This window comes from Sinohyriopsis cumingii, chromosome 4 (genome assembly GCF_028554795.1).
Source record: "Sinohyriopsis cumingii isolate HCF-2022 chromosome 4, ASM2855479v2, whole genome shotgun sequence".
Lineage (NCBI taxonomy): Eukaryota > Metazoa > Mollusca > Bivalvia > Unionida > Unionidae > Sinohyriopsis > Sinohyriopsis cumingii.
In genome coordinates, this window is record NC_142964.1 from 105640137 (window position 1) to 105652969 (window position 12833).

Consider the following 12833-nt stretch of genomic DNA (forward strand, 5'->3'; position numbering starts at 1 on the left):
GCCCTTCCTGCTGACCAGGTCAAAGGCCTTGGTGAGATCGATGAACATCATGTAGAGTGGTTGACCTTGCTCTCAGCTCTTCTCTTGGAGTTGTCATAGGGAGAAGATCATGTCTGTCGTTGACCTGATTGCTCTGAAGCCGCACTGGGATTCTGGGTACACATGGTCCACCAGCAGCTGCAGCCTGTTGAGTATGATGCGGGCATACACTTTGCCAACAATGCTCAGGAGCGAGACCCCTCTGTAATTATTAGTCACTGCAGTCACCTTGTTTTTGTAAAGGGTCATAATTTTGGCATCGTGCATGTCTTGGGGGACTGCTCCTTCCTCCCAGCAGAGGCAAAGTAGCTTATGCAGCAGCTGAAGCAGTGTTGGTGTCCCACATTTGATAGCTTCAGGCAGGATGCTGTCACTCCCTGGTACTTTGTCGTTTGGGAGGGAGTCAATTGCTTTGCTGAGCTCCTCTAAGGTGGGCACTTTGTCGAGCTCCTCCATGGTGGGCAGTTTCTTTATGCTGCTAAGGGCCTTATCGGTGACTGACCTTCTGGATTATATCATTGTGGTACATCAATACTCTTCGTACATCAACTCATTCAAGAATATTAGTACATCAGCACATTGCAGACTTGGGATTCATTCTGAATATTCTATACTTTTGGACTTGTGATAGAACAGTTATGATTATAATTGGACTTAATTCACAATACTGTAAGTATCTTTTTAAATTTTTACTTTGTTTTCTAGGAGAATAAATTATTTGTTAATTTTACAAAACTTGTTGGTTTTATTTCTTTCTGTTACATAGTTTAAGACCTTGGAGTCGTAACATTATACTTTGAATTAATCATTTTAAAACTATGAGAATTTATTCAGCTACATGCTTGCTTGCACCTTTCACCCATGAGTTTTTGTCACAATCATAGATACTTTGCATTAAAGTTTTGGTTAAATTTTGTTTTTTGTTAATATTTCCAAAACTTCATCAACAGATTTTCTTAATACTTAAGATGAATTGCTGTGGATAGGGTCACTCATTTTACAGCATCGCTTTGATTATAATCTTGATATGAAGTCCCTGACCATGTATAACATTTTAATTTGTATTTTAAGAATTACCCTTTTTTCTATTTTTTTAGTGTCATATCTTTCTTAGGATATGTACATCTTTAACATTTAATTCTTAGCTCACCTGGCCTTAGGGCTAAGGGAGTTTATGGTAAGGCCATGTATCCATCATGCATACATCAATCAACGGTCTATTGTTTCAACTCTGGAGTCCATATCTCTGATTCGATTTCAGTCAAACATGGAATATGAGTTTTTAAAAATCTCAGATAAGTTTGATAATGAGCAGGATCCATGCATATTAATGAGGTGATTTTTCACCTATTTATCTAGCCTTGTTATCACTCTGGAGGTCATTTTTCTGTAACAGTTTTGATCACACTTTGAATGTATGCTTATATCATTAAGATATCAGATGAGTTTGATAATAAGCCAACTCTTTGCATATTAATTAGATGGACTAGCATCTGATTGGCTGATCTTGTTACCATTCTGGAGGCTGTATTTCTTATCCAGTTTATTTTATCAGACATATAATATGTGCCTATATCATCAAGATCTCAGATGAATCTGATAGTGAGTAAGATATACACATATTTATGAAATAATCTTCTTTCTGATTGGCTGAGCTTGAGCTTGTTGCTGTATTTTTGATCCAGTAGTGATCAAACTTAGAATATATTCTAATCTCATTAAAATCTCAGATAAATTTAGGTGTGAGTGAGATCTGTGCATGCTAGTGAGATGATTGTGTATATGATTAGCTGAGCTTGATCCTCAACTAGAAGCAATACTGTGATCTTATTTAAACTCTAAATATGAGCTTATCCAGTGAATTCTCTGGTATAACAAGAGTTGTTAAAACACAAATTTGGATGTAGAACAGTTGTGGCAAGGCTTCAGAAGTGTTAAAATAATTTCATGAATTGTTTGAATGACTACAAAGCCTTTGAGCCAAAATAAGCAAGTTTAATTTGTTAATTTGTCAAGATTGTTGTAGTTTTTAAGAAAAATATTGCTTCTTGCTTATTTCAGAAAGAAATTGACTACTTAAAAAAACGGATAATCTTTGATCTAATTGTTATTGATGATCAGCAATAATGCCATTAAACAAGCACATCCAGGCACCAAACAATGCAGTGGTTTAGTAAAGTTTCTCACCCATTTTGTAAGTCAGTTACTGTACTTACATTTAAGGGAAGATAATAGACCACCAAGGACTGTTCAGTCAGCCATCTTACATACCCTTGAAACATGTTTTCATAGCCAATATTCATCCAAATCTTTGTTATTTTAGTGTGGGAAATGCAAACAGCAGTTACAAGTCACTCTAATTTATACAGGAGGGTCTTGTAATTTTAATTCTACAGATACATGTGTTATATATTTAGTGTATAACTATACTGGTTTTTTTTACCTTTGACTGGAACAGAAGCATTTAAGTTTTAGGGGATTGGAAAAACTTCCAGTTTTTGCTCTGCAGTAGTGCGGAGTCAAAGTTATAAACAAGTGCATTATGAGGTCAAGACCCTTGATTTCCTGTTCAAGTGAAATTATTTTTCAAACCTAACTACAAGTTTCTTTTTTGAAACTTACAGTGTCTGCTTTATGCATTTTATTGTCAGTGAAAATCATATCTTTTGGCCATGTCCAGTAAATAGAAAGGTTTTGGAAAATACAGTATGTCTAAAGTTGTGGAATCAAGTGTAAAAATTCTACAAAAATGTGCTTCTTTGTGCCATTTTTGTTGGAATTACTATTATAAATACCAAAAGTATACATATTCTGTTTGTACGTCATTCCCAGTTTTGTTATACATGTGTGTGTGTATATATCAATTAATGGTTCTCTGCTCCAAAAAGTTCACTTTAGATATGTAATAATTGTTTCAGATATTTCTGATTTGTTATGTTTATGTGGTAACTGTGTCATTGAAATATGTAATTGTTCCACACACCACACCTCAAACCCGCAAACCCCTGTCTTGTTTAGCTAAGAGGATGCACATGCAGTATTAACTTCCATTAACTGGCTTGGTTGATATTGCACGACATATTGTGCATAGCATGATGACAGCTTGTAGACCCCAATCATCATGCTATAGCTTGGTTTCACTGTATCATAAAGATCTTGGATAACTTCAATAATAAGCAAAATCAAGACATGGCTAGTCATGTTACCTCTCTGGAGGCCAGGTTTCTAATCATGAACATGCATCTGATTGGCTGAGCTAGATACCACAATGGAAACCATGACCTGATTTTGAAGAAACATGGAATCTGTACTTATATCATCAGGAACTAAATTTATGCATTTTAATGAGGTGATCTTATATCTGATTGACTGAGCTTCTTACTACTCTTGAAGTCATATTTTTTATCTGTTTAAATTTATTATTATCAACATCTTGAGACTGCATATTAATTATGCCTTCATCAATTAGAAGAATTTTTATCAGGATAAAATATAATTGTTAAAATAAAAATCACTTAATGTTTGGGAGATGGTTTACATAGCATGCCTTCTTATACTGCTGCATAAGCCAGCTTATAGGAATGGTCAGCTGTTAATTTATACAAGTCAGATGAATGATATTAAGCCCACTTGGGATGCTTGTTTTCTTTTAAACATTTGTTTTTTGTTGGGTTTTATCTTTTTAAGGAATTTGGCAAGGTTTTTAACTTTTCATTACCTTTTACACCACATTATACAGCCAGATTTGTGCTGATATGTCATTAAACCCTTAACATACAGACCTATTTATGATGCTGTGTTTACCATGCTGTTGTTATTTTGTTGCTAGGGGATAGAGTTGCAATAGAGCCAGGTGTCCCATGTAAGACATGTCAACAGTGCAAGAAGGGTAGATACAACCTCTGTCCTGACATGAAGTTCTGTGCCACACCCCCTTTCCATGGCAACCTAGCACGCTACTATGTCCATGATGCAGACTTCTGCTTCAAGTGAGTACTGTATTTACCTGCATATAATGCATGTGTGTTTGAATTTTTAATGTTGCTTTAACAATTTTCCAGTCATATCGCTATGATATCTGCAGTGTGGCAGTTTATAGGGGTGTACACATAGTTCAAACAATCAGGTGTGAATGATTCACTGTTGTATAGATGCATTGATGATATTGTTTTTTTAATACACACAAATAATAAGGCTGGAGAATCAATTCAGGATGATATATGCCATGTAAAATTTACTTTTTATCTTCACCTAGTGGTTAGATCATCTGCCTCGGATGCAGGAGGTCATGGGTTCGATCCCTGGCCGAGTTATACCAAAGACTTACAAAAATGGTACTGACAGCTGCCTTGCTTGGTGCTCAGCATTAAGAGGTTAGTGTTAAGATTGGTTGGCCTAGTGTCAGGATAATGTGACTGGGTGATGTGGCATGATGCTAGACATCACTATAAACTTCCACACTGCAGACATCGTAGCGATATGACTGAAAAATTGTTAAAGCTACGTTAAAAATCCAAATCACACACACACACTTTTTATGTTCTGTAACCATGAATAATTATTAATTTGCCTCTTTATTTTTTTTAATGTGATAATATGTGTCATATAGTAGGCCTTGTGTTTCACATAATATAATGATACATGGTAAAATGGCATATAATTTCACTCTTGCAGACAATAAAGATCCAGATCTACTGTAGCATAATGATTTGGCAGATCAGGGTGGACTGTATTCTCTTGAAAACATAAGTAAAACAAACAGACCTCAATTTGCACTAAGTGATGGCAGATCTGGTTCCACACAGTTTACATGTAGATAGTGTTATACAGGAATAAATATTGCAGTCTTGTCTGAAGATTCTAATGCTTGCCTGTGACTAAATTTAATTTATACTTTTAGCAAATCAAAACTCGTTTAAAAAAAATGACTCCTGCAATTGGTTGATTATAACTCTTAAACTCTTATTCAAAATCACAATTTTTGTGATCTCCAGGATTTATCTGTATTCCAGATAGTAAAATTTATAAATTGGATAGTTTTTGTTTTATTTGTGCTGTTGGAACCCAGAAACCATTATTAGCTGTCCTTGCTATTGAGTGTATTGTATGGCCCTAATTGCAAGATATGTTGTCAAGAAACAGTGCTATTTATAACTTCTTCAAGACCACTGGGCCAGTGTGAATGATACTTGATAGGAATGTTCATCAGGACATACTCTTCCAATACTCAGTTCAGATGGGGCTGGGGTGGGTGCATTTCTCTGGGTAAATGCCAGACTTGTTAGTTTCTTTTCCAGAACAGCTTAGCCAGTTTGATCAATGTTTGAGGAATGTTTTTTTAGAACATGCTATGTCAGAATTTTTATATATCCATTGTGGCTTCTGTAGCAACAGTTTAGCTTCCATAGCAACCAGGCAGCTGTCATAGCTAAATTGGTAAGGTTGGAAATGTTTCCAAGTGTCTGGGTTTGGTACCCACCAAGGTCATCCCAAACTGGGCTGCCTTATTGTGTCCTTGAGAAAGGCAGTTTCCTTGACACAATATAGCCAGTAATGTGCTGAAAGTGCCATTAACAATAGTTTCCATTGCATCCAATTGGGAAACCTACTTTCAGCTTCTTCAGAATAGTTCGGCCAATTTTGGTCCAACTTTGTATGAATATTTGTTAGGACATACTGTATATAAATTAATCTGAAGTGGATCCCCTAGTGATGGTGTGGCTTCCTTAAAAGCAGATCAATGATATTGTCGAAGCCAATGGTTGGCATGCAAAGTCAACCATATAGAATTTTTATCTTTGAGATTTGGCTCCAGTGCAACAAACTCAGGATCTGGTAGACACCGTGTCAGTTGCACAAGCAGTTACCAGCCCCAAATGACATCAGCACAACCTCCTGATGGGCACCCTGCTCAGCTTTCACTGGATTCACCTGAAAGTTTAAAATTTCATGAAGTAGGATCTCATTTCTTCTTCCGAGACTTAACCATGTTGCCTCCAGTTGTACTGCTCACAAGTTAGGAGAGTGGGTTAACCTTCAAATGGTGAATCCAATCTTCTTTTTTTAGTGGTATTGGTAGGATGATTGGGTAGGTATTATAGAAAAGAATTTACTGAAAAATTTGCTTTCCATATACTCCTTACTGATGAAAACTATTTAAATACTGGTACAATGAAAAAGTACCATGGCATGTACCACTGGAAAAAGATTGCAGTAAACCAGTATACTGGTGCTACCTGCCATGCACCTCTAGTTGATAAATTGAATCTGCAAATGGAATATACTCCAGTCCAGTTGATCTATGTTGTGGTGTTCCACAGGGCTCTGTTCTTGGACCTGTTCTCTTCATTCTGCACACTCAGTCACTCTCAAGTGTCATAGATTATCATCCCGTGTCTCACCACTTGTACGCTGATGACACCCAAATATACAAATCTAGCCACCCAACTGAAGTTGATGCTACCATCCAAGGTGTAGAGAGGTGCATTTCTGATGTGAAATCATGGATGACATGTAACAAGCTGGAGATGAATGATGATAAAACTGAGGCCATTCTGATCACAACACAAAGACTTTCTCATTCACATCCTTTACCTCAAACAATAAATATCAGCAACACCAACATTAAATTCACACAATCAGTATGAAACCTAGGTGTCACTCTGGACAGTACTTTCACATTGCACCAACATGTCATGAACATATGCAAGGCTGCATATCTTGAGCTGAGACGCATCAGCTCAATTCGCAAATATCTTTCAGTTGATGCCACTAAAACACTTGTGTGTTCATTAGTACTTTCAAGACTGGACTATTGTAACTGAATTCTGTCTGGTTCATCTCAATATCTGCTCCAGAAACTTCAGAAAGTTCAAAACACAGCTGCTCGGATCATACTTAGAGTACCACGATCAGAGCACACCTCCCCGCTGCTCTGTACCCTATCCTGGCTATCCATTCGATCCAGAATCAAACACAAAATTTGTTCTCTGTGCTACGTTTCACTGTCGGACTCTAGTCCAACATACCTATCCGACCTCACCCATGTGTACACACCCACAAGATACTTACGCTCCTCTTCTGACAATCGTATACTCATTATTCCAAGTATGAAAACAATGTCAAATGGACAGCGTTCTTTTGCATACCAGGGCCCAGCACTGTGGAATGAATTGCCCACTGAACTTAGACACAAAGACACAGTGATCAGATTCAAGAGGGCTCTCAAAACTCACTTATTTCGGCTGCAAGAACAAACTTAAAGACCTAATAATGTTTCCTACCTTAAATATTCTCAGCATGTTTTTTAATGTTTTCTAATTTCATGTTGTTTGTTTTTGTAATCATATCATTATATGTTTTTTATCTTTTAGGTGTTGTCTAATGTTGTAAAGTGCTTCAAGCTTCTAAAGATTAGGCGCTATACAAAGTCCTCATTATTATTATTGTTATTATTATTATTATTATATTATTATTATTATTATACTGTGTTTGCTCTTTATAAAACAGTTTTACTATTATTGGTTTTGATTTTGATATCGAGATGACCATGTTTTTTGAAACATTATTTTGTGCCCCATTGTGAATCAGGTAGGGGTATAGAGCATCAGTCCCTCCTTGTATATGTCAATTCATACTTGTGCTTTAAGTTTTCAATTTAGGTACCTGTGGTGGGGCATTTGTATTTAATGAACACATATCTACCGTAGTGACAGTTTATGCCTTCTCAGTGTTATTTTCACAGTACGTGGATAATTGGATTTGTTACCATAAAGTTGTTTGCAGGATTTTTATTTATACTGCTAATTCATTCCTGTAAATCTCAGGCTACCAGACCATGTGAGTACAGAAGAAGGAGCCTTGTTGGAACCCTTGTCTGTGGGGGTACATGCTTGCAACAGGGCAGGGGTTACCTTGGGCAGCAGAGTTCTTATCTGTGGTGCTGGTAGGTATTTATGGTGCTGAATTACACCATGTTAATATGTTCACTTTCCATAACCATTGTGTTTGTATCAATCCTCTTTACTTGAAAACCCATTCAAGATCCTCAGTAATTCCTCATTACTTGAAAACCCATTCAAGATCAGTGTTTTTAAGCCCTGAACTGAATTTATAAGGAGCATTCATTCATACATAGATTTAGGTTAAGTTTTTCTTTAATGTCACTTTAAGTTCCATGAACAATATTTCTTGCTTTTCTTTTTGTCCAGATGTTTGTAATGCCATTTGCTCTGTTTGACTTGGATGGGTTTATTCCTCAGTGAACAAGAATAGTATCTGTTTCTAATAAAAAAATTTTTTTTCTTCAATATTTAGCTTTAGTGGCCTTTTGTCATTGCAAAATGTGTCTAGTTATGCAAAGGTACATAACTCAAATTTAATCCTAAGTGGAATGATTATACTCAGAGTAGTTGCCTCCCTTAAGTTAATGGATACTCAGTAGAGTCAGTTCTGTATAGATTGCTCATAAAATAGTAATTGCTTCAAAGTGTCTTTATAATTTTTAAGAACTTTTAAATCAGTTATCTCTTAAGAGATAAAGAGAAAAAAGATATTTAAAATTCTGATTACATGATTTTAAAAGTTTAGTTGCTTTTGATCATAAAACAGAACTGGTTATCAGTATTTAATCCCGTTTACATTACTGTATTTCCCTAATCCTTAAACAATAACCATCTTCAATATTTCTATTTTTGTCTGGGTAACCTGTTTCATTTTGTTGACAACCACATCATAAATATTGTAGCAAATATTATATTTGAGCATTAAAAGCATTAAGAACATTTTATAACTAATGACAAATAACATTGGTATTTGTCCCAGTACATGTTTAGGCTTTACTGTTCAATATTACTTGTACTGGTCCCAGTACATATTTTAGGCTTTACTGTTCAATATCACTTGTATTGGTCCCAGTACATGTTTAGGCTTTAATGTTCAATATCACGTGTATTGGTCTCAGTACATGTTTAGGCTTTACTGTTCAATATCACTTGTACTGGTCCCAGTACATATTTTAGGCTTTACTGTTCAATATCACTTGTATTGGTCCCAGTACATGTTTAGGCTTTAATGTTCAATATCACTTGTATTGGTCCCAGTACATATTTAGGCTTTAATGTTCAGTATCAATTGTATTGGTCCCAATACATGATTAGGCTTTACTGTTTAATATCATTTGTAATGGTTCCAATACATATTTTAATGTTCATGCTAAAAAAAGGGGTTTTAATTGAGTTCGGTTATGGTTTTTTGGTTTCTCCCTTATAAATCCTTCCTAGGTTGTAAACCTAGTCTGTGCGTTGAGATGCACATTGTTGTGTAACTCATAAGCTCATCAGTTGACTGAAAATTGTATCAGCAAAAAATCCTTTCCTTTGTGCAGTTAAAATGTTCTCAGATGTCAAAAAAATGCCATAAATGTCTTGGAAAGCCCAGGATGGACATAATGTTTCTGTCTTGGAAAGCCCAAGATGGACATGATGTTTCTGTCTCTGAAAACCTTTGGTAGACATGATGTTTCTAATTTCCAATGCTTATTAAGAGACCATTTTCCAGCGGCTGACTTTATCATTCATCAGTGACATTTGGAAAATGCAGAAAGTAGAATTATATAGTTAAACCTTTGAAACATGATGAAGACAACATCACTTATTTGTATTCATTTATCTCTGTATAAGATAGTCTTGTATATAGTGGATCTTGCAAGACTATTCATTACATACAAAGTTCAGAGTCTATTCTGGGACACACAGTTGGAGGATTATTTCTAAACAACCATTCAGAAATCCACTGGAATGCGGGAGAATCACATCACACACCATATTATTTGCAAGCCCAACCTTCATTTGTTCATTAAATTCATCCTGTATTGAAAAATTACCCCCCCCCCCCCCCTTTAACTCTACTTGTCATAGACAAAAGAGCTTATGGGATGGCTTGTTGTCCAGCATCTGTCTTCCAATGTCTGTGTTTGTTATTGCTGTTCTTTCTAAACTACAAGGAGGATTGTTATGAAACTTTACGCATGCATTTGTCACAAAGTCCGGTTTGTCCTGAATAAAAATGGTGTTACTCAGCCAGCCAATATGGCTACCACAGCAGCCATCATGAAAATCTTGTTGTTTGCACTCTGTGTGAAGGGATGATTATGTCAACCTTGGATTTTCATTGAAAGATTTAATTTGATGTTGAGTTGGTCCTCAGTGAAAATTGTGCCAGTCTGATGTCCAGTATAGCCATCATGTTGTCACTGTTTGATCTGATATCAAATATAGCTGCAGTAGAGACCATCTTGAAAATCTCAGCTACTCCTCCTAGATCATGTCATAAAATGAAAATGATGCTCATCGGAAATCCAGAATGGCCAACATGGCAGCCATCTTTTAAATCTTGTTTATTGCTGCTCCTATGAAATTTAAAGTTGTATTGACATCGTGTTCTCACCAGAAGCTGATTATCATTTCAAGTTGTGTGGGTCTGATATCAAATATGGCTGCAATAGTGACCGTCTTGAAAATCTCAGCTACTCCTCCTAGATTATGTCATAAAATGAAAAAATTGCTCATCGGAAATCCAGTATGGCCAACATGGCAGCCATCTTTTAAATCTTGTTTATTGCTGCTTCTATGAAATTTAATGTTGTATTGACATCATGTTTTCACCAGAAGGCTATTATTATTTCAAGTTGGTCTTAAATCATAATTGTGCTGATCTGACATCTGATATGGCTGCCACAATGAACTAATTGAATCTTTTCACTAATTCTCCTGAATGGATGGTCATATAAACCTGGCATTTAACCTGAAGTCTTCTAATTGTATCCGGTTTGATCTAAATAGAGATTGTGCCAATCTTACATCCATTATGGATAATTTGAAAACTTTTTCACTCAGGAACAACCGAGATGGTTTCAACACTCAGCAGTAAAAAAAAACAAATGGTCCTATCTTAATTTCTGGAAATTCTCTTCAGAAAGTAATCCCTTCAAGGGACTCTTGTTTTTCAAATGGAAGGAAACTTTCAACTTTAGAATCGACCTAGGAAATTTTCAACTTTAGAATAGACCCAGGAAATTTTCAACTTTAGAATAGACCTAGGAAATTTTCAACTTTAGAATAGACCCAGGAAATTTTCAAAACAACTTGGAGTTTATTGTATGCTTGCATCATGTGGAATATGGTATTATGAAACAAGGGTCACAAATTTCATCTTAAAGCACAAATCATATTTCTATTTATCACACAAGTGAACAGACTTTTAACTGCTCAGTGATACTACTGTCTGTTGAGATTAGCTGTTGTATCATAATAGAACTTATAATTTGATACTTTCTTGCAAATCAGTGTGAAGATTGGTTGTGAAATGCTCTCAGATTTCTGAAATTCATGGCAGGTCCTATTGGTCTTGTGAACCTCCTGACAGCTAAAGCTTGTGGAGCAGCGGAAGTGGCCATAACAGGTAGGTGTCACAGTTGCTTCAACCATAGGTTCCATACTGTTTTTAACAGATCGTATTTAGAAGAACAAATCCACAAATAGTTTGTTGATATTTCTAATGCTTGAATGTTGCCAGTGTACTAAGCAATTTCACAAATAATATAATCGACAGATGCTTGCCTACAGGTTGTTTATTAGCCATGTAATAACTGATGTAAAGTGTTTGGTAATTTGTATTTTTTAGGTTGTATTTTGTAGCTTGTGTTCTTGTTGTTCCAATATATGGATAACACTTGTATCATAAGCATTGATATATCAAAACTATGCTTTTAATCTTGATTATTTTATCAAAATTAATAATGATATGATTAGAATATTTTGGAGAGAAGAGCTTTCATCAGTAAATTTAGATATCACTTTTTGTACAGTGAGCTTATTTGTCTCCTAACTGAATACTTTAATTACAAAATTCATCCATACTTAAGAGTTTTTGTAAATTGTTACATATATTTAATTTGTATTGTGTGATCGTCCTTTGTCCATATTTTAAGTTAGGAATTTGGGCCTACATATCTAATGTAATTTTTTAAAAACATGTTTACTTGGTTTTGAGTTCATTAGCCTTGATTCTGATCTGTTTACAGTTTGACAGAAATTTCCATTGAGATGATCCTCATCCTGGTCTCTTATAGTATCTTGGGTTTTTATAGTGAGAGTGTTTACATTAGAATTGCTCATTCCTATCTTAATGTCTGAAGTGTAAGCAGTTAAGCAGTCTTTTAGTTGATCTCAGTTTTAATTTGAGAGGAATCTTTTATTTAAACTATTCATTGGAATTACAAAGTACTCATTTTAGACTATAAATCATTATTTCAGGATTATTGTGAATTCATTTAGAAATGTTTTGGATTATATCATTGTTATACATCAAGATTGTTAGCACAACACTATTCCAGGCTATTGGTTCTACAGCACATTCAAGATTCTTTTCTGTGATTTAGTTTAAGACCATAGAGTCATAACAAATTTGAGTCAGAGAACTTGCAAAAATTGTATTCTTATTTATGGCAGTACTGTTATATAGTATATGTAGTGTAAATTAGCTAGCTGGAAGACTTGGATCATGATCTGCAGATGTGGCTATTCTGTTGATATGCTTTGGAGAGTTTTCTTTGGAGTTATTTCCCCTTTATGCAAAAGGCAAGGTAAATCCATGTGTGGAAGAGAAATTTCCAAATTTTGTTGCATAGAAATATCAGGATAACTTTCTTTTTATTATGACTAAGCTTTTATGAATAGCTCTGGCTAAAATTTCAGATTTTTGGAATATTTATTTTAAATGTTTTTAACAAACAA

At 35.2% G+C, this 12833-nt stretch overlaps 1 protein-coding gene across 1 annotated transcript in view; it reads left to right on the top strand.

Moving 5' to 3' along the window:
• Window positions 1-12833, top strand: part of LOC149801835 (sorbitol dehydrogenase-like) — a 57623-nt gene that overhangs the window by 33093 nt on the left and 11697 nt on the right. Inside the window, exons 4-6 of the mRNA XM_089956208.1 lie at window positions 3869-4028; window positions 7866-7984; window positions 11434-11499. Of these exons, the coding sequence (XP_089812334.1) occupies window positions 3869-4028; window positions 7866-7984; window positions 11434-11499 (345 nt within the window). The remainder of the gene's footprint in view (window positions 1-3868; window positions 4029-7865; window positions 7985-11433; window positions 11500-12833) is intronic.